We start from the raw sequence: 25,334 nt of genomic DNA, 5'->3' as shown, positions 1-25,334 counted from the left end.
GAGTCGTACCTTTCAAAAATCACTAGTTAAATTTAAAATAAGAAGATAACGAACGCTATTAAACCTATTTAATATCTTTGAAGAACACAATGTAGTATGTTAATTAACGAAGAATACGGTAAAATTACCAAGCTACTTATCCCTTTACAGCAGCCAAAAATCCACCAACTATTCTTTTCCGCCACCAGAGCGTCCTCATTGTTGAAGTGTCAAATAAAACTTATGCTGTTACGATCCCAGTAATCGATCAAATATTTCAGAAGATAATTAAAAGGGAAATCACGGACACCTTTATCGATTGGGCTTCTTTATACCATGATTGGCGCCTTTTCTTCAGTCGTACCTGGAAACCCTATACTGAAGCGTATCATCGCACATGTGTAGCATCATTTTCGAAAGATGCGAAAATGTACGATGCTGAATGTTGATGTATTCTGCTTAACGTATAGCAGAGTTGTGTAAAATTGTTTTGTCTTATAGAAAGTTAAAATGTTTTTATATTGAATGAAAAGAAAATCACTATAAGCCTGGGCTGTAGCTTCTAGTGTGTTATAAATTATTATTAGTGGTTACACTATTATTTAAAGATGCCTGTTTACTACATAGGTAAAGAAACACATTTTAAAGGAAAATTTTTATTCGAAATATTATGCAACTTAAAAAACTTCGGAGAAGGTCGGATCGTTATCAGAAACAAATTCTTGCGATACCCCGAACCTACTTTTTATATTATTCGAAAAGCTGAACCCCAAATGGACAAGGTAAGTATTGTAATAGTTCTCTGTAAGTTACACTGGATTATCCAATTAAAATGCACTGCAGCTTGTAATGTAATAAATTTTTATTGGAAACGAACAAAAAATTTGGTAAAACTTTAGAACAGGGTTCCTCCTTCCAAAATAGCGGCAGGAGGAAGAAGGCAGTGATTGACATGCCTAACCCGCTATGGTTAGGGTGTTAATCCCCCCCCCCCCCACACACCTTTCCACCGTTTTCAAATCGGGAACTCGTTTTCCTATTTTAAAACAGCAGGAAGTGGCGGGGGGGGGATTAAGCCAAAAATTTAAAATTGGGTTTACCCGTTCTTTAGCATGACTGGGGTGACCAGCTTCCCATCACAGTTTATTTGTTTGTTTTGACAACAGTATCTGATAGCAATTGTAAATTTTCAGAATACATAAATGTGGTGAATTAGCATATTATGTGTGTCTGGTTTTAAGCCCACTGCTGCCTTGAGCACGTGATTTTGGTGTATAAGTAAAGTTTTCAAGATCACTTACGAATGTAATTTATCATAGATTTATGTAGGTTTATGTTCAGAATACAGTGAATTATATCATCCCAATTTGCAATGAATTAAAAAAAGAAATTGAAATTTTAAGAAAACTTATTGAAGCTGAACAAAACAGCAACATATGAAGAAAATAACCAGCAGGTTGCTCAGGATATTGAATATGATGATGACAATGAAATAAGCCCTCTTGCAATTGGTACAGAAAAAAAAAACGAGGAATATAAAATGGTTAATCTTTAGGGTATGGTACATCTTCCGAGTTGTTGAGGAGGGGATGCATGGCATGATGCACAGGCTTAGCTCCTCCCACACATTATTTTGACAGGCTGCTAATTACAGGACTTTAATTCAGTGGCAAGGGAGAAATAATCTCTGAATTTAATCCAACAACATGGGGGGAGATAAAAAAAACACTAACTGAAATGGGTGCCATATATTGAAGAGGTCAGTCTCCCAGATACAGTGAAGAAAGCAATGGGTAGGAGGGACTAAGTTCCTATCAATCACTGCTCCATGCAACGATCCATTTGATAGCATATCATATTCTAAAGTTTAACCAAAAACAGAACTTTTAAAGCCACATATAATTAATTATATGTGTGTTAATATCAGTGGTTTAACTGTTGATCCTGCTCAGGTTGCTGACAAACTCAGTAGGTATATTGTGTCTAACCTTGATGCATGCGGAGTTCTTTAGGGTTACCAGATTGTCTGAGATGGATGTAGAACCTCCATCCAAGACAAAATGGTAACACTGGAATTGGAAATGTAGGATATTTTTATGAGAATGAGGACAAATAGATGTTATAATTTTATTATAGAAAAATATATAAAATGACCAAAACAGAAATTGTACAAATGGTACCTACAGTATACAAAGTAAAAGATATAAACATCAAAACCCACAGCAAATAATAAAACCATAAAAGAAGAAAAACCGTTGAAAACTAAACAGATTACGAAATTCTGATATACAGCCTACTTGCAGCGAAAATATCAGCAATAAAAAAAAATTGTATTTTTCAAAAATTGGGATATAAAAACATTATAATATATGTACAATAAAAAAATACCAAAAAACAAACAGTTTATGTAATGAAAATTAAATATACAAACATCAAATGTTACAGTAAAAAAAAAGCAAAAAAATTATATAGTTACCAAAAAAAATGGATAATATACATTAGAATATATTAACTTTTTTTTCATTTTTTAACTTATTTTTCAGAATTCCCAATCGCATTTAGAAAATCTGTGTTTTCCAAGAGATATACATGAAATTGGTCACAAATAAATATTTTTAAAATTTTGTTGTGTTAAAAGTGTTCATTTAATTGAATTGACCTTTAATCAGTTTCTTTCCTTTGTCCACTGAGCATTAATCAATGAAAATATATGCTCAACATTGGAATTATGTCCAGCTAAAGCAAAAAAGAATGTTGATAATTTTATTAATTCTGAAAAAAGTTAAATATTTGGAGATTCATTGAAAAATTTACTCCATTTTTCATGAGCCAATTTTTCAGAATTATTACAGAATTCATTATTCTCAATAAATGTTTTTAGGTTGCACCATTAATCAATAAATTTTGAATCATCATTTTTATATTATTCGAAAAGCTGAACCCCAAATGGACAAGGTAAGTATTGTAATAGTTCTCTGTAAGTTACACTGGATTATCCAATTAAAATGCACTGTGGGGGGGGGGGATTAACACCCTAACCATAGCGGGTTAGGCATGTCAATCACTGCCTTCTTCCTCCTGCCGCTATATCAATATTAACACCTTTCTGCTGTAAATAGGCCGTGCCTCCCTAAAATCGACTCATGCACATCTTCTCGATGGTAAGCACTGTTACGTCACTTAGGTGGCAACGAACGTGTAGAGTGGTTCTCTTTAAGACGCCTGGTCAGCGTGAAGAGGAAAAGACCAAAACCTCCAGCATATGACAGCATGACGAGACAAATGGCCCTCAGTCCCCAGCAGCTTTCACTTCCCCTCTTACGGCAGCGAGAGGATCAGAGTGGAAGCAGAGGGTGCTAAGAAACTCAGGGTATGACCAAGCTGCCATGCACGGAAACTGAACCTGGCCTGTTACAACGTAAGATCGCTCATCGGTGAAGACAAGATATTACAGCTGGAAAAGGAATTAGAAAATGTGAATTGGAATATCATCAGTTTGGCTGAAACAAGAAGAAGAAATGAATCACTTGTAAGTTTATCAAGTGGAAATCTGCTGTACACCAATGGAACCGGTGAAAGGAGTGGAGTTGGGTTTCTGGTCCATAAAGATTTAAAAAACAACATTTTGGAATTCAAAAGTACATCACCAAGGGTGTCAAGACTAATACTCAAGATTTCTAAGAGGTACAAGCTAAAGGTTATAATGATTTATGCACCAACATTGAGCCATGATGATGATGAAGAGGTTGAAGAAATGTACACCGAAATTGAGTCTTCTGGATGAGCAGAATACCCACTACACTATTATATGGGGGACTTCAATGCTAAGGTTGGAAAACGACAAAACAGTGCAGAAAGGGGAAACTATAGGAAATTTTGGAATTGGTGAAAGAAATGAAAGAGGTGACTTGTGGAATTTGCAGAATCTCAAGGATTGTCAGTAATGGACACTTTTTTTCAAGAAAAGGGTGAACAGAAAGTGGACACAGAAGAGTTAATCCATTTGGACTGGGTAGTCCAAATGGATTAACAACTAATGAAATCAACTTCATTCTCACAAACATAAGATATATCATGAATGATGTTACCATCCTGAATAAGGTAAATGTTGGAAGTGATCACAGAATGGTAAGATGTACATGATATAGATGTAGGAAAGGAAAAAACTGACTCGCATAAATAATACAAAGGTCTTTGAGATAACAGAAGAGGAGAAAAAGCAGTATGTACTGGAACTTAAGAACAAGTTTGAGCTTCTGCAGACCGTTCAGGACCAAGATATCGATGAGGAATACTACAACTTTCTGAAAGTGATCAAGCCAAAGAAACCTATAGGGAAAAAAATCCAAAGAAGAAAAAATTAGTCAAAAAACACTTGTTATGATGAACCGAAGGCAATAAATAAAGAGCAAGCTAAACACTGACAAGGAGAAAATTGAGTATACTGAGTTATGCAGAGCCATTAGAAAGAGGCTTAGAGAGGACATAAGAAGATTTAACACAAGAAAAGTAGAACAAGCATTAAGGGAAACCAAAGGACTTAAATCAGCAGCCATGAGCAGTAATACAGAAAGACAAATGATACTGAAACTGAAGAATAGCGATGGTGTACTTATAAATAGCAGAGAAGGCATAACTCAAATAGCAGAAGACTACTATAGAGAATTATACAAGGAGCGAGGGAATGATTCCAGCAGTGAAGAGGGTGGATCTAAAAATTAGCAACATGTACAGCATACCCGATATTCTACCTGATGAGGTAGAACATGCATTGAAGAAAAAGAAGAATCAGAAAACCCCGGGGGAAGATGAAGTTACTGTAGAGTTGTTAAAATTGGGAGGAAGAGACATGACACAGAAACTGGCAAGATTCTTTACAAAATGCATTAGAAAAGGTGTGATGCCTAGCAGTGGAATAATGCAATCATAGTTTTGGTGCATAAGAAAGGAGATAAATCAGAAATTGGAAATTATAGACCAATTAACTTGTTATCCCACATCTACAAGTTGTTCACAAGGGTTTTTACTAACAGATTAGAAAGAATACTTGATGAGAATCAATTGAAAGAGCAAGCTGGCTTTAGGACAAGATTCTGAACTATGGATCACCTTCACATAATATCACAGCTAATGGAGAAAGCAAATGAATATAAAACACCATTATGCCTGGCATTTGTGGATTATGAAAAGGCCTATGACAATATGATTAAACATAAGGCAATGTTTCGGGCACTGGAAAGACAAGGCATAGATACCCATATATTATGATTGTGAAGAAAATATATGAGAACGCTACCTTCTTTATTAGACTAGACAAAGACAGTAGGAAATTTAAAATTGAGAAAGGAGTTCAACAAGGAGACACAATATCTCCGAAGCGTAAACAGCTTCGGAGATATTGTGTGACCAGTCTAATCTTCTGAAAGCCCTTGAGGAAGCTTTCAGAAGATTATACTGGTCGCAGAAAGGAGTCAATGTGAATGGAGAGTACCTAAATCATTTACGATTTTGCAGATGACATTGTTGTGATAAGCCACGATCCCAAAGAACTAGAGGAAAATCTTAATCAGTTATGCACAGTTAGTAAGGATTTTGGAGTAAAGATGAATATAGCTAAAACAAAAGTAATGAAGAACAAGTATGCCACAGAAAGGGACATAATGATTGAAGAAGCAGTAATTGAAAAGGTGGAGTCATCTACTTATCTGGGACAAGTTATTAGCTGTAATAATGATAAATGGCTGGAAGTCGAGAGAAGAATAAATTTTGGATGGATAGCATTCAGGAAATATAGTCACATACTGAAGAGCAATATCCCAGTTTGTCTGAAACGTAAAATAATGAACCAATGTATGGTGGATAGGATCTATCCAGTTTTATTATGTTTATCTTCAACAATTTCTCCTCCACTTTCCTCTCAGTTATTACAAAGTTATCTAGCTCACTGCCAGAGTTTAACTCACCTCGGCCTTCTCCTCCCTGAATAACTGCTCATGTGTGAATGTAGATGATGCAAAATACTCATTTAGTTTGTTAGCCACCTGAGCAGGATCATCAACAGTTGAACCATCAATATCCAGTGGACCAATCGGATTCATCCCTTTCCTTCTAAAGTTTACATAGGTAAAGTACTCTTTGCTTCCTTTGCCAAAGATTTCTCATAATCTGTCTTTGCCTGCATAATCTCCTTTGTGAATTGGTTACAGACCAGCTTATATCTATCATAGACCTCCATGTCACCCATTAATTTATATGTATCCCCTATTCATTTTTCTTCTCGGCCATATGTCTCATTAGTTCATCTGACATCCATTTAGGCCTAAACCATGAACAATATTTCTTAGTTTGTATGTAAAGCCTAGTAGCTTGCAAGATAAATTCTTTGAATGCTTACCATTTTGAATTTGCTGTTGGTAACATCCATAAGTTGGTCCCACCGTATAGAATTTAAATATTGTCTCAGACCACCGTAGTCGCCTTTACGAATGCAAAAGCCCTTCCCTTTACCCCTGATAGTAGTTACCCCTTTGAGCAAAATGTTTGAGGGGCACATGGAGGACTGCTGTACAAATTTGAGCGGTATAGTATTAAGAGCAAGTTGCTACAATGGATAAAGGGATGGTTGGGTGGGAAACGACAGAGAGTGATAATAAATGGTCACTGCTCTTCGTGGACTAATGTTATTAGTGGAGTTCCCCAGGGTTCGTTGCTGGATACATTGTTGTTTAGTGTATTTATCAATGATATCGATGAAGATACATCAGGCTTAATGTCCAAGGTTGCAGATGATACAAAGGTTGGCAGGGTTGTTAATGACAGTAAGCTACTGCAACAGGATCTAGAAAAGGTGAGCCAAAAAAGTGGCAACTGAAGTTTAACATTGAAAAATGGAAAGTATTGCATATGGGTAACAGTAACCTAAGAGAAATGTACCAACTGTGTGGTACTATATTCAGGGAAGTGGAGAATGAAAAAGACATGGGGCTAATTGTGCAGTCAGATATGAAGTTCTCTGAGCAGTGCAGATGGGCTGCTAGAGCAGGTCATTGGGTTTTATCAGTGATATATAGGAATTTTGCTAGCAGCGACAAGGAGGTGATTAACACCTTGTATAAGGCAATGGTCAGGCCACATCTTGAGTACTGCATGCAGGTCTGGAGGCCTCATTCTAGGAAGGATTTAGAGTTACAGATTTGCTAGAATGAGTACAAAGAAGGGCAACAAGATTGGTGAGAGGAACAAAGGAGTGCTCTTACCGAGAAAGGTTTAAGTTCTGCAAGTTGCAGTATCTGGTGACTAGGCACCTGTGAGATGATCTGGTAGAGGTGTGTATAAAGTCTTGAATGGTTTGAGCAGGTCAATGCTAATGGGATTCTTCTGCTTGCTTAGATTACAAACCTGAGTGGGGCGTAGATTCAAATTGAGGAAAGACAGTTGCAGATTGGATGGGCGGAAGTTTGCCTTTAGCTAGCAGATAGTTGATTGCTGGAACAGACTTCCATCTGTTGTTGTTGTGGAAGTTGATAGCTTAAATAAATTTAAGGCTGAACTAGACAAACATTTGGAGTGACTGGATGGACAAAATGGGACGATTTTTTTTGGCTGATTCTGTATAAGCTTGCTTTCTTGCATCATATGCCTCAACTAATGCTAATATGAGTCACAGTTGCAGCTAATGGTATGGTATTTAATTTCAGGAAAGTGGGACTAGTGCAATTTAAGGACTATATTGCCTTTTTCAAGATAGCAGTAGCAGAGGGACCTTACAATTATGTAACATCTTAAAGCAGTAGTTACGTAAACCATAAATATTATTAAGAAATTATAACAGGAAGATGCCAATATGGATGAATACAGAGCTGGTCGGTCTAATAGAGTAGAAAAAGATGGCTTGGGATGGTTACAGTGACAAAAGCTCTGTAACAAGTCAACAGCTATCAGCTACTATTTATAGGGTCTGTAAATAGTACTTCAGAAATGGTGAGGTTGGCAAATGCTGAATATGAGAAATCACTTTCTAAGGGAAATTAAAGAATGAGAATAATTTATGTATTAGTAGTGGCAACTGATGTAAGAACATCAGCTTATACAGCATCAGCCAAAAAAAAAAAAAAAACCCACATGTCCATCTCATCTAGCATTCCACTACCTATTGGCTGTATTATAATACAATTGAAGGCAAATTTCTGCACATCAAATTAACTATCCTTCTTCAATTCTGTTTTTACCCCCCTAATGTGTTATAATAGTACATCGGTATGTGAATACTTACTGTGCATTTATATGTATGAATATAAAGAAGAGAATGAATAGATTGTACACTTGCATAGTGAGAATCAAAGTCTTAGGTAACTAGGCTATCACTGTTAAACTGAACAGGTACTTCTGATCAATCTTTACAGGTAAAAGATCTTTAATAGTGTGAGGTTTAAGCAGTAGAAAAACTTTTGAGTGTAAAAGCAAATAAAGTTCCCTCAGTCAATAACATATACCCAGTAATTTTGAAGGAGGCAACAAGAGAGTGCATTGAACCAATGAGGTTAATCACAAGGGCACTATTGGACTCAGGTAGAAAATTCTGCATAATTAACAGAAAATGATGCATATAAAGCGCTTTGGGCATTAAGCCTCAAGCTATGGAAAAGTCTAGACAATATATAAGTATAGTGTGAAAGCATCAATAATACATAGCCAAATCTGAATGAACAGAATATTAGCAAAGTGGCATCATTTTAAGTTATATCTCATATTGGGAATACCTTCACAACGAGTTGCCATGATATTGCACTACTTTGAATAAGTAACGCTTCACTTGAGGAGAAGGCTAATGTTACTTATTCTCAGATGGATACCACCACCCAGACGGCCATTTCAGGGCTATTTTGTATTTATTTAGGGATAATAACTCGACTATCCAGTTGTCCCTATTAGACTTAGAAAAGCAAAAAGGTAGAGGGAAAGTAATAGTAGGAGTGGAAGAGGAAAAGAAACGGTGTAGAAGAATGAAAGGGACAGTAACTCCTTCAACTCACACCACTCAAAAACTCACTCCTCGAATAGGCAACGCTTCCCCAGTGGAGAAGGCTATTGTTACCTATTCTTGGAAACTCCGGACATCATCAGGCTCCCCGTGGTGCCGTTTCAGGGCTATTTGGCCCTTCTTTGGTGGGTGGGTAGGTACCAAAGTGATGTGTCAGGGCTATTTTAATATGTGTGAGATAATAACTCGACTATCCACTTGTCCCTATTAGACTTAGAACAGCAAAAAGGTAGAGGGAAAGTAATAGTAGGAGTGGAAGAGGAAAAGAAACGATGTAGAAGAATGAAAGGGACAGTAACTCCTTCAACTCACACCACTCAAAAACTCAAACTCCTCGAATAGGCAACGCTTCCCCAATGGAGAAGGCTGTTGTTACCTATTCTTGGAAACTCCGGACATCATCAGGCTCCCCCTGGTGCCGTTTCAGGGCTATTTGGCCCTTCTTCGGTGGGTGGGTAGATACCCAAGTGATTAGTTCCAAAGCAGGACCAATAAAGGATCACTGAAGGGTTAATTCCATAGGAACATCCAGAAACTGGAAAGCATGTCTGATCTAACCAGTAAGTCTATCTACAGTTATGAAGTATAACTCCACAATATGAGAAATGCTTAATGGTGTATGATGTATTTAGACTATGAAGCGATTAGGGCGTAAGCCTCAAGCTATGGAAAAGTCTAGACTATGTATAATTATAGTGCGAAAGCATCAATAATACATAGCCAAATCTGAATGAACAGAATATTAGCAAAGCAGCATCGTTTTAAGTTATATCTCATATTACGAATACCTTCACAATGAGTTGCCATGATATTGCACTACTTCGAATAAGTAATGCTTCACCTGAGGAGAAGGCTAATGTTACTTATACTCAGATGGATACCACCACCCAGACGGCACCGTTTTGAAAATAGTATTGGATGACGATATCAGCTATCCTCAATATCCCTATAAGACTGAGCAAAGAAAAAAGAGGTAGGAAAGTGATAATAAGAGAGGGAGAGGAAAAGATGCCATAGGAGAATGAAAGGGATAATTAGTTATAATTCGTACAAACTCAGAGCTCTGTGCCCCGGCTGGGTAATGCACCCACCCTGATGGGGCTGTTGTTACCCAGTCAGAGTCCTGCAAAGCTGATTATAATTTCCTTCTGGTGCCGTTTCTGGCTCTTTAGCCTTCATCAGTGGGTAGATACACTTACTGGTTAGATCAAACATGCTTTCCAGTTTCCGGATGTTCCTATGGAATTAACCCTTCAGTGATCCTTTATTGGTCCTGCTTTGGAACTATCTAGTGGCCTCTATATATATATAAAAATGGAAAGGGACTGTCACCCTTATCCCTTCATATCTGTATGTCTTGACCCAGTTGGGCTACTCACACTTCCACTGACACACTCTGAGGAAGGCCCAGTCCATGTGACCACCAGGTTGGCTGCCGCCTGGAGTTGGCTTGCCCTACATGGATTCTAGGGTCACCCCCCTCTTACACACTCCTTTTACCACCTGCAGCTTTCAAAGCTTAGCCGCCGTACATACAGGAGAGAGACCAACTGCTTGCAGCTGACTTGGTCCCTATCCTCTAATAGATAAGCTAATCTGTTTGGTATGTAACCCCTATCCTAGACTAATCATTACCATCTAAGCTGCACATACATGTTATCATCTATTAGTCGATATAAAGGTGTGGGGAAGCACCATAATTGTAAAAATCTTTGCTTTCCAAGTTGCAGTAACTCTAGTATCAAAAATCTTACATGTTATCAACTATTAGTCGATATAAAGGTGTGGGGAAGCACCATAATTGTAAAAATCTTTGCTTTCCAAGTTGCATAACTCTAGTATCAAAAATCTTACATGTTATCAACTATTAGTCGATATAAAGGTGTGGGGAAGCACCATAATTGTAAAAATCTTTGCTTTCCAAGTTGCATAACTCTAGTATCAAAAATCTTATTGTAGCATGCATCATTCGAAGGGTGCATTTTGACACCACCGCTGCAGAGCCTTCTTCTTTTCTTTTCCTGATTTCCAGGCTTGATATTTACCTTCGTTTAAGAGGTATATCAGGATGCTTGTTGCTCTGGAAATCGGGGCTGGGAACTGTAGAAATAGTACTTTTTCCCTAGTCAAGCGCAGTATTCTCGTTGTTTTATGTACACTAATCCAGATGCGCTGAATAACCAGACAAGAAAAAAATGCATATTCCACTGTTTCACACGCCTTACAATACAGACATTCAATATTCATATGCTCCCTGAATTTGGCTTTGTTTTTTTCCACTGGCAGGTGTCCGTGTATTATTCTCCATGCCAGGTCTCTTCGTGACTCGTAACCTATGTGGTGATATAGGTTACTCAACATCTGAGTCATGTCCAGTCTCAGCCAGCTTCGTGGCACCAGTACTGCCGGCACATTCATATCGGATAACTTCCAATATATTTCTGAAATCTTGAGCTTGTTTTCCATATATAGGCCCCCTGCAGATAATTCTTGTAGGTGTTTGATTACCATTTTGTAAAAAGGTGTTATAATTTCCACTGTTGGGCCAGTATCTTCCTTTCCTAGCAATTCAATGAATCTCCCCATATTATACTTAACTAAGGCAGCCGCCACATGGGCTCCCCATAGGGCAGTCTTAACGTGTTTTAGCACATATGCCCGCTTCTACCACTCTAATCGTGGTACTGCATAACCCCCCTCACACTTCCTGCCATGTAGCCTCTGCTGCATTACTTCTTGCTGTCTGCTGTTCCAGAAAAACTTAAATAGTCTTTGGGTTAACTTTCTCCGTGTGCAGTAATTGAATGACGTAAATGGCACAATATTCATCAGGATCAGTACCAGAATTGTCCACATAATGCACACTCTTCCGGAGAAAGATAGCATCCCCAGATTCCATTCTGACAGAGCATCTTCCCAAGAGTCTAGTAATTGCCGGACTCCCGGACATTTTGCAAAAGATACCCCCAGGATGGTTATTGGTGCTGCAGAGACTGTGAGGCCTTCTGGCAATTGTACTGGAGCCTCAATTCCCCACTGTTGGCATTTGGTCTTGCTTTTGTTTAGACACAGACCACTTGACAAGCTAAAATGACTGAAAGCGTCCAGCACACCTTGTAAAGAGCTGCTATCTGCTAAAGTTAGGACCACGTCATCCGCATGTTTTTTTTATGAAAACCCCAAACACGAAAGGTATCAAAACCTATAGTACTTAGTACCGTGCATGGGTTGAAGGAGAAATATGGGGGGAGGGGGATGCCGGAAACTTTGCTCTAGAGACTAAACATGGGTTTCACCACTTCAAGCCTCCAATAAGCAAAGTGGTGGTATTTCACCGGTTGATGAAAGTCATCTACCACCTGTGTATTTGCAATCAGAGTGCGGGCCAGGAAGATGAACCCACCCTGATGTTTTTAGAGATGGTTAATTGCCTCAATATGGGTTCCAGTGCCAATGAAAATAATGCAGGGTTTTGTGGGCACCCCTGTCTTATCCCCCCCCATTCCTGTTTTATTTTCTCTGAGCTATAACCGTTAATCGGTAATCAAGAGAGTGGTTTGTGCCCCTTTGTGCAGACTTATAATAGCTGCTCTAAGCAAAGACCCCATTTGGACTGTATGCATCAAATTTCTTAGGTATTCATGGGAGAGTTTATCGAAGGCCTTCGCCAAATCAAGTACCGCCACCACTACACTGTATTGTTTCTGCTTACAATATCCTTGCAAGTCTCTTAGAAATGATAGATTTGCCATCATGGATCTTGTTGGGATTGCATTGATTGGGACCTATAATGTGCCCCAAGTGCCTTTTGAGTCAGGCATTTAGTACTTTGGCATACAACTTATAATCTGTATTTAGTAGTGATACTGTCCTCCACTCACCCACTTCTTTCCCAGTTTTACCCTGTTTTTTAAGAAATATGGTTTGGGCTTCTATGAATTCTTACGGTACTACCCCTTCCAAGAAAAATTTGGAGAGGATGGTGGCTAAGACTGGCCCAATTTCATTCCAGTACTTTTTATAAAACTCCACTGTTAACCCATCTGGACCTAGCATTTTGCCTCCTTTCATTTCTTTCAATGCTAATGATAGTTCATTTAACAGAATAGGTTGATCCTGTCCTTGTCTGTGAATTGCTAAGAACCCCGGTATTTCTCAGCTTTCTAGTAAAGCTGGTCCTCTAAATGCTGTAAATATTTGCTTATAAACTTTTGCAAAACACTTAACAAAGTCACTGGTGTTCTGATATTGGTGTGGGCCTTCCTGTATTTGATGGATTAAATTGCTGTTTCTGTGTGATCTGTTAAATTGCTTGAAAAAGAAGGCAAATGACACGTCTGCTTTTCTATAACATATGCACATCTGGATAGCTTCATTTTCTGCCTGCCTCTCTAATAGCGACAGAATTTTCTTTTGTATTTCCCTTTCTCCCACACTATCCTGACAAGACTTTAGGAGTCCCTGAACTTCATAGAGATTCCTTAGCTCCCTCCTACTTTCCAGATACTTTTCCCTTGTTAATTTTTGAAAAGCTGTTTCATTGCATTTTTGTAGTGTGCCCAGCTCCCTTCTGTCCAGTGATTGGAATTTCTTAAAAGCTGTGTTAGTCTTTTAATATCCTGCTGGTCACCTTGCAAGAGCACCGGTTTTAATCTCAAGGTGCCCTTCCCCTGCTCTACCGTTAAGCTTAATGGAAAGTCCATTATGACTAATTTGTGATCTGTTATTGCACGAGGTCCCGAAATGTTAATATGCCTTACCCGATTTACTTTGTCTGCAATCTTGCTTGGGAATAGAACCTATCAATGCGGGTCCCTAACGTTCCCCTAGACCAGGTTGCTCCATGACATGTAGGGTATTTCTTTCTCCATATATCTATCAGGTTGTGTTTTAAGCACAGACTATTGAGCTCCAAGGAGCTCCCTGTGCCTCTTGTTGGCTCCCCCGTACCTGTCTTGTCTTTTACTGGGTCTAACACATAATTCCAGTCTCCTCCTAGTATAATCAGTCGGGCCCCCAACATAAAAAGATGTAAGCTACTAAATATCGCTTCCGTTCTGGAGCGATGTTTGGTGCATATACATTCATTAGTCTTATTGTGTGCAACCCTAGTTTCCAATCGATGCAGATTATTCTCCCTTCTATATCCTTCTGGAGATTGTAGAATTTTCCTATAATTGGTGGTAAGACTATGATGCCTACTTCCCTTGGCATTCCTTGAGCCAAACTCCAGAAACTTAGACATTTGTATCTGTTTTGGAAATTCCGCACTTGCACACTGTTAAAAAAAGTAGCTCTCTTGAATGAATAAAATCTTTATGCCTAGTAATAACATGCTTCTCCATGCATGATGCTGAGCCTGCCCTTGAGAAAAGCCCCTTATGTTTAATGATTACCATGGAAATACAGTTCGTTTTCCTTTAGAAATTTTCCCTTTTATGTCAGAGATATGCTTAAAGCATATAAGGTCCTGCCTAACTCTTGTTCATGTCCTAATAACCATGAGATTCGGGAATTGTTTAGCTGCTGAACTATTCCCAGTAATGTCTGTCCCGCCAAATTTCCAAAAAATATGTCCCTCCACGTGAATTGAATGGTTCCTACTTTGCCTTCCTGGGTATGCCCTAACACTATTCTAGGATTCCCTAGCCTTTGCTCCCATTCTACTAACTCAGCAGTTAAAGTTTCTGATCCCACTGACATGTGTTTCTTTAAATGCTTCACCCCCAATAATTTGTCCTTGTCGCTTCCCTCGCCTAGTATCCCTTCTGTTTTGGAGTCGTCTGAACTTAACTCATTTAGATCTTGTATTATGTCCTTTCCCTTATTTGCAATTTGCCTCTTTCTTTTTCCTTTTCCCCCTAGACTTTCGTTGTCTTTGTTTTCCCCCCTCTTCTGCCTTCTTGTTATTTCCTCTGTTTCCATTAATATGGGGGTGTCTTGGCTTATATGTATAGCCCCCTTCCCCTCCTCTGTTCCTGTGGTTAAATTTGTTGATTCTGCTAATGATAACTTTTTTGTGGCTCCCTGTGGCCTTAAAATGACCATGTTTCCCTTATTCAACTTCTCTTTGCCGCCTCTTTCTTCCTCATCCTCTAATGGCAGCTGCCCACTTTGTGGCTGGTCTCCCCACATTTATTGCATGCTTTGGGGGTAGTCGCTACTAATGTGCCTCACTTCTTTGCAATTACAACAACGCCCTTTCATGCAATTCACACCTAGATGATCCAAGCTACCGCATTTCAAGCATTTCTTCTCTATCCCTCTGTAATTCAAAAGTAGGCTATTCCCCATAACATAGATAATGTTTGGGACTGGCTTTCTCATTTCCATTTGCACCGTAACTTTCCCCGTGTGCAACTCTGGAAAGCTTTACCACGCATGCATTTCTATCCTAGAGACTTTGCCATATGCTTCTAATGAAGTTTTTAAATGTGTTCACCATTTCAACTGGATACTGCTCTATTGTAATATATTTCCTGATGCTACCTACCAAATGAGGGTGTATCACTTGGTTTTCAAATGGAAAACCCCTCAACAACGTATCTCTTGTCACACAGTCTTTACAGACTACCTGGTATTTCCTCAAGGGCAGGAGAGTAAACCCCTGCAATCTGGATAAGTTTACTCATTTCGCTAAACCTTCAATCACTTGTCTTGGTTCGTACTCTGCATCCAGAGTAAATTCCAATGTCCTCTCGATGGATACCACCACCCAGACGGCACTGTTTCAGGGCTATTTGGCCCTTCTTCAATATGGTATTCACAATATGAGATATAACTTAAAACGATGCCGCTTTGCTAATATTCTGTTCATTCAGATTTGGCTATATATTATTGATGCTTTCGCACTATACTTATACATAGTCTAGACTTTTCCATAGCTTGAGGCTTATGCCCTAAATGCTTTATAGTCTAAATACATAATACACCATCAGGCATCTCTCATATTGTGGAATTATACTTCATAACTGTTTTTGCCATCATTGCATCATTCGGGTACCTACCCACCCACTAAAGAAGGGCCAAGTAGCCCTGAAATGGCACCAGGGGGAGCCTGATGATGTCCGGAGTTTCCAAGAACAGCCTTCTCCACTGGGGAAGTGTTGCCTATTTGAGGAGTTTGAGTTTTTGAGTGCTGTGAGTTGAAGGAGTTACTGTCCCTTTCATTCTTCTACACCGTTTCTTTTCCTCTTCCACTCCTATTATTACTTTCCCTCTACCTTTTTGCTTTTCTAAGTCTAATAGGGACAACTGGATAGTCGAGTTATTATCCCACACAAATACAAAATAGCCCTGAAATGGCCGTCTGGGTGGTGGTATCCATCTGAGAATAAGTAACATTAGAATAAGTAACATGGGTATGGAGACCACATCTCAAAAATTATGTTGAGCTTCTTGAAAGGATCCAAAGAGTGGTAACATGCTTAGAGAGTTCCACAAAATGGTACCCAATATGAGGTGCCTCTGTAGCCAGGTGAGCAGGAGCAGCAGTCCATAGCACACGCTTCTTGATTAGACCGGGGTTTGAGCCTGTGACCACCAAATAGGGAGGATGCGGAAAGGTCAGGGAATATCCCTGGAGCAATATGGCTTTAGTTGCTAATGCTCCTAAAAACCACATAACAACAATAACAACCCAATATGAGGAAAGACTGAATATGTGGGCTACAGAGCTTGGCAACCAGGCTCCTTAAATAGAGCTCAATGAGGTCTATTCATTTTACTAGCCCCCTCTAAGTGGGGTTAGTAAAATGAATGAATGCGAAATTTTCATGGTTATAAATGATTCCAAAACTAGAGGCCATAAATTCAAATTACGGGGATAGAGATTTAGAATGGATTTGCATTCCCTAGTTGAGGTTTGCTACTTAGGTAAATTCAGAGGTCATTGAATAGTTATCTGTGTGAGAAAGGAAGCAAGTTATTTTCTTTTTAATTTTATACTAGGGGCTCTGTCCCCTGCTTGCTTTACTCGCCAACCCCCCCCCCCCCGGGCATGCTTTTGTACATAATATGTAGAGGTATGACAAAGTAAGTCAAATCTTTTCCATGTAAAATCCATGCCTGTCAAAATGCACTAATCGATATCTAATCAGGAAATAACCCATGTAATTATTTACCTGTGCAATTCTAGTGCGTGGCATTCTCAAGGTAGAATAAATATCACTATGTAATTATATAACTGCATTTACATAGGCCACTTAGGATAAGGCCTAGTAAAAATTCAGATCCTGGGTGCCACTCCATACTTCTATCTGACTTTTAGTCAGGAAGAAGGCAGTGATTGCAGGTGCCACTCACTCTTTAGCCCCGCCCCTTACCTCCTAAGTTGACATGCCTAGGGTGTTTATTCCCCCCACTTGCCACTGTTTTAAAATGGGGAGGGGTAAACACTCTACCTAAGCTAAGCACCCCCCCATCAACAACACAAAACAATCAGAAACAAAAAGCATATCCATTAATCACCCAATCACAGAACTCGATCGTACAATCACTCAGTCCTATGACCATGCCCACTGCGTGGAGAAAAGTGGTACCCAAATAATAGATTTTAGCCCACTATGTAATTATTTACTTGCATTTACATAGGTCACTTAGGAAAAGATTTTTTGCTTCAGGTTCCATAATGCATGAGGAATACGAAATTTTTAGAAATCTTCAGCTTTTTAAGCTTTCGCTATTCTTTTCTAGTGCATGAGGAATATTGTTGCATCCAAAAGAACAAGATAAAAATATTTACAAAATACTAAATAACTGTATTTACAAATATACAATATTCTTTAATATACAAAAAACATTACAATAAAACATCAAATGTTAGACAGTGAAGCATATGCACGAGATTGGTGAACGTTATGGAGGCAGTTGTCAATAATTGCATTTGTAGTGACATAATTGCCCTGCCCTCTTCTCCCATTGACTCGAATAAATATCATTAGGAGGAAAACCTTTTTAATGTATAGAAAGAGATTTATTTATTAATTATTTTTAGTAATTTTTATTTTTTATTATTATTCTTTTTCTTTCTTTTTTTCCCCTCATATGGAATTTTTTCTATCTCATGACAGGTAATGGTACGTAAATTCAAATTACAGAGAAAGAAATTTAGACTGTTCACATTTCCTTCTAGCCAGTGTTATTAATTACCGGAATAAGTTACTTCCAAGGGTAGTTGAGGCTTACTGCTTGGGTAAATTCAGAGGTCAGCCGGATAGTTATCTGTATGAGAAGAGAAACATAAGTTTTCTTTTTTATATACATGTATATATTTTTTATTATTTATTTTTATATATTTTTATTTAGTTGTTTGTTATTATTATTATGACTTCTTGTTTTTTCCCTCCTTATGGCATTTTTTCCACCCCATGATGGTATTGGTACCAAAATGTATGTGGTGGTTGGCTATGTCCAGTTACTATTATTATTGCTACTGGTTGAGGAACTTTCTGAATATCTTACAGGTGTTCAGGATTGTAGCTTTCTAGAGTTACAAGTAAATGTTTTATGGGACGTCTGTTGCTGCTAAGTTCTTGTGGAAACTCTTTGGCACCAAGCCAGTAGTTGGCACAGTTATTCAGATGGTCATTACTTGTTCCAGGTGCCACATTTCTTTAACTTCTTGATCTTTTCATTGTCAGTTTTTTGGAGATTGCTGGTATTGTGCACCACTATTGTTGATCAGGTAGGTAGCGATTTCCTTCTTGGTGATGAAGGTTATGTCTCGTTGTTGTATCGGATCATCTTGTCTCTTATTATGGTATGATTCTGGTGTAGTTTGTGAGTAGGGATCTCTAGTACAGTCCGGGATTCGTACTTGTAATACAGTATACATTCTTTGTTCAACGGTATTTTTGTGCTAACTTTTGATATATCCTGGAAACCTGGTCATATCTATGCATGTATTCCATCTGGGTTAATCACCCTTCATCTCACAGTAATGTGCTGGATTGTTTCTGGGACCAGGTGGCATTGTCAACATGTGTCATCTGTTATTTTAGGGCCCTTGGCAATGTAATTCCTCGTGTTGATTACCTGGTCTTGTGAGCACGAATCCTTCAGTCTCAGAAGAGCCCCCCTGCTTGTAAGCCATGCTTTGAAAGACATCTTATCTGTGTAGTCTTGTGGAGGTCATTATTATTATTAGCCATATGGTGCAAGGAAACCTGACGCTTATGGTGCATCAGCAAAAAAAAAAAAAAAAATTGAATTACCACAAGAGTGTCAGAAGCAGAAGGGAATCACCAAGAAAGAGAAGAATGATGATATCCAGCTCAGGACCCTGGGTGTGCCAAGCCCATACTCACCAGATATGAGCCCCTCGTAATGTCAGCCATGGAGTGGGGGTCTTCTTGTTGAGGTTGAGTGGTGTGCGCCATTTGTCTGTCTTCCTTATAGCTTGGTAGATTTCCGCTGTTTTCTTGGAAGAAATCCCGCAGACTTAATTGCCTTCTGTTGTTTAATGAGGTATGTCAAAACCCTCCCTCCCTCCCATCAAAAGACTGCCTATGGGTAGTCTTTTGATGGCCAACTTCAGGTGATGTTGTGGCTCTTGGTCATCATTATCCTGATCAATCTCGTAATCTCTTCCTGCTTGGTGTTGGTTGAATCTGTGATCCCTAAGGAGTATGTTAGTACTGGGACTGAATAGGTGTTTACGGCTCTGACCATGTTCCCTCTATTTAGCTTTGCTTTCAGCAAGCTCCACAGTCTGTGATGTCATTTCTCAGTCAGGCAGGCCTTGATCTCGGTATATTCTAATTGTTGATTCTATGTCATTCTCAAATATTTGTAGGTCTCTCTCTTTGTCGTTGCTTCACTCTCTTCGCTGGTGTTCAGCTGGTAGTTCTGGCCGACTAGAACTGTTAGTCCACTTGATAGCATGTTTGATAATCATGTTCAGAACATTTAATTGTCAGTGGAAATAATTTTTGACACGTTATAAACTTGGTTTTGAAAATATTGCATAGTTGCTTTTAGCACCTTGTAATTGCCGATAAAAATTTCAAGGTCATAGTTTTACTAATTTAAAAATACACACAAAACCTGGTAAGCTTGCAAAAGTGTGCTGCTTTTGAATTATCCTTACATTATATACTTGAAAATACATCTTTCGTGGTTGCCATTTCATAAATCATTATTTTTAGAATGTCAGGTTACTCTCCTTAAATGTCACAAAAATAAAATAAAAATTATGTACAGTATTTTGATTTTCACAAAGAACATTTATATTTTATATAATAACTTACATTAAAATATTTCAGGATTATATGTGGGGTGCTGTCTGGGTAGAAAAAGTCTTTAGAGGTAAGCAATGTTTATTAATATCCATCCAGTTCAGCTAAGATTTATTTTATGCATGACATTAGTTATTTAATTAGTCTTCAAAAATCATTTGAATTGAGAATTAGCTGAGAGTTTTATATTACTGGTGGCCTTGTATTGATTTAACATTTTTAGTCTGTGTGTTAATCTACAGTTATATGCAAGTAACATTCATACCCTCCCCCCCACTCTGACTTTACCCAAAAACCATTCTGTTTACTCTTGATAACTCTTCTGTTATCCAAGGTAAAAAATTTTACTTTGGATACAACACCAGTTTCTCTATTAAAAGTTTAGAGGCTTATTGAATGGGTAAAAATGTGTTCAAAATTAGCAATACTTTGTATATAAGTACAGACTAGAGTTGGCAGCCATCTCATATTAGCCAGGATTTTCCCTATTATTAATATTTGCCTACATCTCATATAAATACTACATGGGATGCTGTTATTCTTAGAATCTGCCAAATCCATCTGAATGATGTGCACATGGTGTGTATCTAGATCAAATTTACTTAGAGATGAGCCATTCTGATGATGCAGTCTGTTCATTGTAACATTACACTACCGTTTAAATGACTGCACCTCTCTTAATTTCAAATGTAGACTCCTCCAACCAGTTTTACTGAAGTGTGTAGGGAATGATCTTTGTTATGGGCACATTAGCAATGTTGCTTATTTAATTTTTCTGTGTGAATGTGCCATATTCCATAATTCATAATTATAGAACTGCAATCCAGGCCAAGTGGAGTAAACAGTTTTAAGACTGCCACATACTTATAGATATGAAAAGAAAAGTATTTCAAAACTGGTAATTTCCATAATGCAAAGTGTATTCTGTGTTAGCATCAGTGCCGACCGGGCTAGCCGGGTGGGTAAAGTGCCTGCCTGGCAACCCAAAGGTCGCGGGTTCGAATCCCGCCTCGGGCTTGGATCAAAGTACTGCAAAAACCTTGGGAGGTGCATTATGGCCACAGAAGCCGATGTGCCAACAACTACCAACAAAAAAAAAAAAAAAAAAAAGTTAGCATCAGTTTCCTTTTTTTTTTTTTTTTTTCTTTTCTTTTTGCCTTTGTTTATGTAGGTTTTTTTTGTTTGTTTGTTTTTTTACGAGTTTTTGTTTTTCTTTCAACACAAAAGTTTAAACAAAATTGGAGGTGAAAATATGAAGATGACCTAATAATCACATGAACACTAAAATAGTATACCATACAGAGAAACATAATTTTAAGTTTTAAAAATTAAAATTTTATAAATGATAGCCCACATATCAAAAATAAGTTTGTTGACCTTGAAGCTACAATTTAAATAATTAAGTCATTTAGGTTGTTTATAGGTCAAAGGCTGATTAACCAGAAAATATCATATAACAATTTTAAAGCTACTTTTCATCACTTAAGTTCAGCTGCAACTTCACCTTTCTCATTCATGAACAGTTCTGAAGGGTATTTATTTTAAAAGTAAACCCAAAAATGATCAAAAGAAAATACAATTTATTCAGAATAATTAACAAGTCTATCAAGTGAAGATCAAGAAGGAGCAGAAGCTAACTAGTCAATCGAGTGCAGATCAAGATGGCGCAGAAACTTTAAAAAAAGAACTTGTTAAAATTATTGAAAAGGGGTGTTATACTTCTCAACAAGTTTTTAACAAAGATGAAACAAGACTTTTTTGGAAACAAATGCCTAAATGCAGTTTCATAATGAAGAAACAAAAAACATGCCAGGCTTCAAAGTGGTGAAGGAGCGGTTGACTTTATTGTTGGGTGGTAATGCTGCATTGAGAGGTTAAATTAAAACCCTTTTAGTTTATCAGAAAGAGGGCCAAACTACAACCCAAAATCGACTGAAGATACAAAAACTCAGCAGCCCATGGCCATCGGATTAATAAATTTATGATTTTAATTAGTATTTTAAGTTTAATTTTGATACATTATGTGGTTATTTACTACATAATTATATATTTATGTAATGCAGAATATTTTATATATACAAATTTTTGAATATTAAATATTTTGACTGACATTTGTGTGTCTTTTCACCACCATTTATTATTGATTAGGAAATATCCTATGGTATAGACCACAACTCACAAATACAGTACATATGTTACCTTATGGGAATACAGTGCTCGCTTAGTGCTGATTCACTTAGCGCTCTGTTTTTCCGGAATGAATTATCAGCATTAAGCAGGGGTCACCTGTAACTTGTGGTAAATTTAAAATCTGAATATCAAAACTTTTTAATAACATTTGTGATCTTTTATGCAATAAGATATATAAATGTAATTAGGTATATTCCATCATCCAAAAACGAATAAGCCATTCCAGAAACAGTGCCCCTTCTCTCCCTAGTGAAGAATTACTGACAGCATATCATTATTTTACTATATCCTGTTTTTAGTTGTATACTAATAGTGAGTTGTCTAACATGTTCAGAAACATTAGTTACAAGAAAAGTGATTAAAACCTCATAAGGACTGTAAACAGTTGAGGCCATTCAGTAGTGATAAAAACAATCCTTACTATGTGTTTTGTAACTGTACATTTGATATAGGGAGCAGTGGTGTTGCTTCTGTAAACATTCACAGCAGTGGAAAACAAGTTGTGTAATGTACAAAGTGCATTTATCTGACTTACATTTCAGATGCATTCAATTTTTCCTTCCTGTGATTAACAAAATTGAAAAGTAAATAACTATCTTGTTACCAATTAATTAATTAATACAATTAATATAATTTTTTTCACTTCACTATTGCATACCTCACATATTCATTCAGATTATTCATATTCATTCAAAGTTTTCTAATACTTTACTTTCTTATTTCCTCCTGGTTTAATAACAATTGAAATATAACACATTTTACATTTCTGCTTTTATTAATAAGAAACCAGTAATAATTCATGATTTATTTAATTAAGCTGAGAACAAAAATACTTCAAAAACAAATGAGTTTCAGATGTACTGTGGGAATAAATATTGTCCATTCATTCCTGTAATCAGCACAGCAGGAACAAATATAACATCAAGTGCTTCAAACTACATTTTACAGTATTATTATTATTATTAAAATAATAATAATGATTTCCTGACTTCTATTTGTCTGATGTTAATGAAATTTGGGGTGGCTAAACAAATATTTCTAAAAGAGAGCTAAGTATAAAATTCATGCATTTCCAACCACTGGGAGTAGAGTTATTACACGCAAACAGATGGATAGACAGACTGACATGGTGAAGGAAATAGTCACTTAATATATATGTAAATGTACCTAAAAAAACATCAGCAGTTGCAGAAATTTAAGAAAATCGGCCATGGCTAAATTCTGCAACTAGCGGTTCAGCAGAGTCTGTATAGTGAGTGAAGAAGGAAAAGGTCATTTTAGCAGCAAGCAAAAAAAATTCAAATTTCTTGATTGCTGCTGAAGTGACATGCAGAAGTTATTTTGGTACTGGATAGTGTAATGAACCAGTCTTCCCATCACAGTGCAGTTAACTCTTCTAATTATGTTGCCAGAATAATATTTAATTGCCTGATAATTCCAAATAAAGATAAGTTAACTATCTTTTCATTTATTGGCTGGGTCCTTTCTTTCAAGACCAGTTGTGCTGAAGAACTGTAGCTTTGCTTGATGAAAGTGTCAACACACACACAATGCTAGAGAAGACAAATGGATATTATTGTATACTATTAGGATAATTTATCAGTGATTTTCAGTTTATCCATCATCATTTTGTTGATACTAATTCAAGGCTATTTAGTGGTATTACTCAAAAATATATTCCATCTTTATATCATAGAGAAGATGGATATTGTATATAGTTATAACTACTAATTTAACAGTTTTCAAAAATAACTCCCTTTATTTTATTTTATTATTTTTAAGCACATTTTTTAAACAATATTTTGTGTATCTACACTTGAGATTCTTGTTTTGGGACATCATTCACCATCATATAAATTGTTTATAATTAAATTCAGCTGTAAAGATGATGAAAATATAGTTTATTTTTTATAGATTAGTCAAAAGCTGCTTTGGAATATCTTATTAAAAATAATATATGAACATAAATTGACTTATTAGTGATTCTTTACCTTTGCAGGAATCAGGTTTCCTGGTCTTTCAAAAATCTCAGCCACTCATAAACCTGATTATATCCTGGTTCCTAAAGAAGATGAAGAGCAATATAGGCAATATGAAGTTAAAGAACCCGTCTTTAAGATATTACCACGTTACAAGTCACTCCCTCCTCTCTTGACAGAAGTGATTAAAAGAAAACTACTTGCTGAAGGTAAAACAGTTGAAGAGCTGTTAATGCCAGTTGCTTACAAAACTGCTCCCCATAACTTATACCGAGTCGCCGAAGAAGGAGAAACTCCAACAGTGGAAGTAGCAAAAAAATCTAGTGATCTCATAATGCCACAGTTTAAAGTGGGAATAAAGGAGATTTGATATATTGTTATTTTTATAATGTAAATGTGGCTAAGTAAATGGTTAATGTTTGTACATAGAATAGTAAAACAGGTTTAGTATTGTACTGTTGTAATAAATATCTTTCTTGCGATTAGTAGGAAGAATGAATGATGTACAGAACTTGGTAATGCAGTTTCTTGTCATCAAAGGGAGAGGGATTAATGTGACAAATTGCACCCATTATTGCTATTTTTAACCATTTATGCATGATTTTGCATTTTCCACATTAAGAAATACTCGCTCATTAAGTGTAGTTTATTCAAACAATTGACAATTTTTTTTTTTTATTTATTTACATATATATAAATATATATAGATATATACGTGCAACTATTCAGTATAGCAGCGGCACCTGGAACAGAGTTCAACTCTGCCAGTTAACATTGTATTGTTTACAGAATGCTGTAGTTTGGCCAAATGTAGATCACATGTGGTTTGTATGTGCCACCTTAACCAGGAATCAGCAAAGCGGTACCCATCTTCAGCATGAGTAGGTGGGCTGTATTAACTTAACTGCC

General features: G+C 37.2%; 1 protein-coding gene across 1 annotated transcript; it reads left to right on the top strand.

Annotated features, from left to right (window-relative positions):
• Positions 1–431: 431 nt before the first annotated feature.
• mRpS34 (mitochondrial ribosomal protein S34) lies at positions 432–24,936 on the top strand. The gene is made up of 3 exons (XM_090377002.1): positions 432–761; positions 20,284–20,326; positions 24,446–24,936. Exons 1-3 carry the CDS (start codon positions 588–590, stop codon positions 24,793–24,795), a joined length of 567 nt encoding a protein of 188 aa, XP_090233128.1. The 5' UTR covers positions 432–587; the 3' UTR covers positions 24,796–24,936.
• Positions 24,937–25,334: the final 398 nt, after the last annotated feature.

Source organism: Mastigoproctus giganteus, chromosome 7 (genome assembly GCF_048544385.1).
Source record: "Mastigoproctus giganteus isolate SK-2022 chromosome 7, ASM4854438v1, whole genome shotgun sequence".
Classification (NCBI taxonomy): Eukaryota; Metazoa; Arthropoda; class Arachnida; order Uropygi; family Thelyphonidae; genus Mastigoproctus; species Mastigoproctus giganteus.
This window is presented reverse-complemented; position numbering and strand designations above follow the sequence as displayed.

What these genes read in the sequence shown, in the direction of transcription:
- mRpS34 (XM_090377002.1), top strand. Translation starts at nt 588, where the DNA reads ATGCCTGTTTACTACATAGGTAAAGAAACACATTTTAAAGGAAAATTT. An exon ending in CTGAACCCCAAATGGACAAG is followed by an intron (nt 762 to 20,283) that starts GTAAGTATTGTA and finishes AAAATATTTCAG; the next exon opens with GATTATATGTGGGGTGCTGT. An exon ending in GGTAGAAAAAGTCTTTAGAG is followed by an intron (nt 20,327 to 24,445) that starts GTAAGCAATGTT and finishes TTACCTTTGCAG; the next exon opens with GAATCAGGTTTCCTGGTCTT.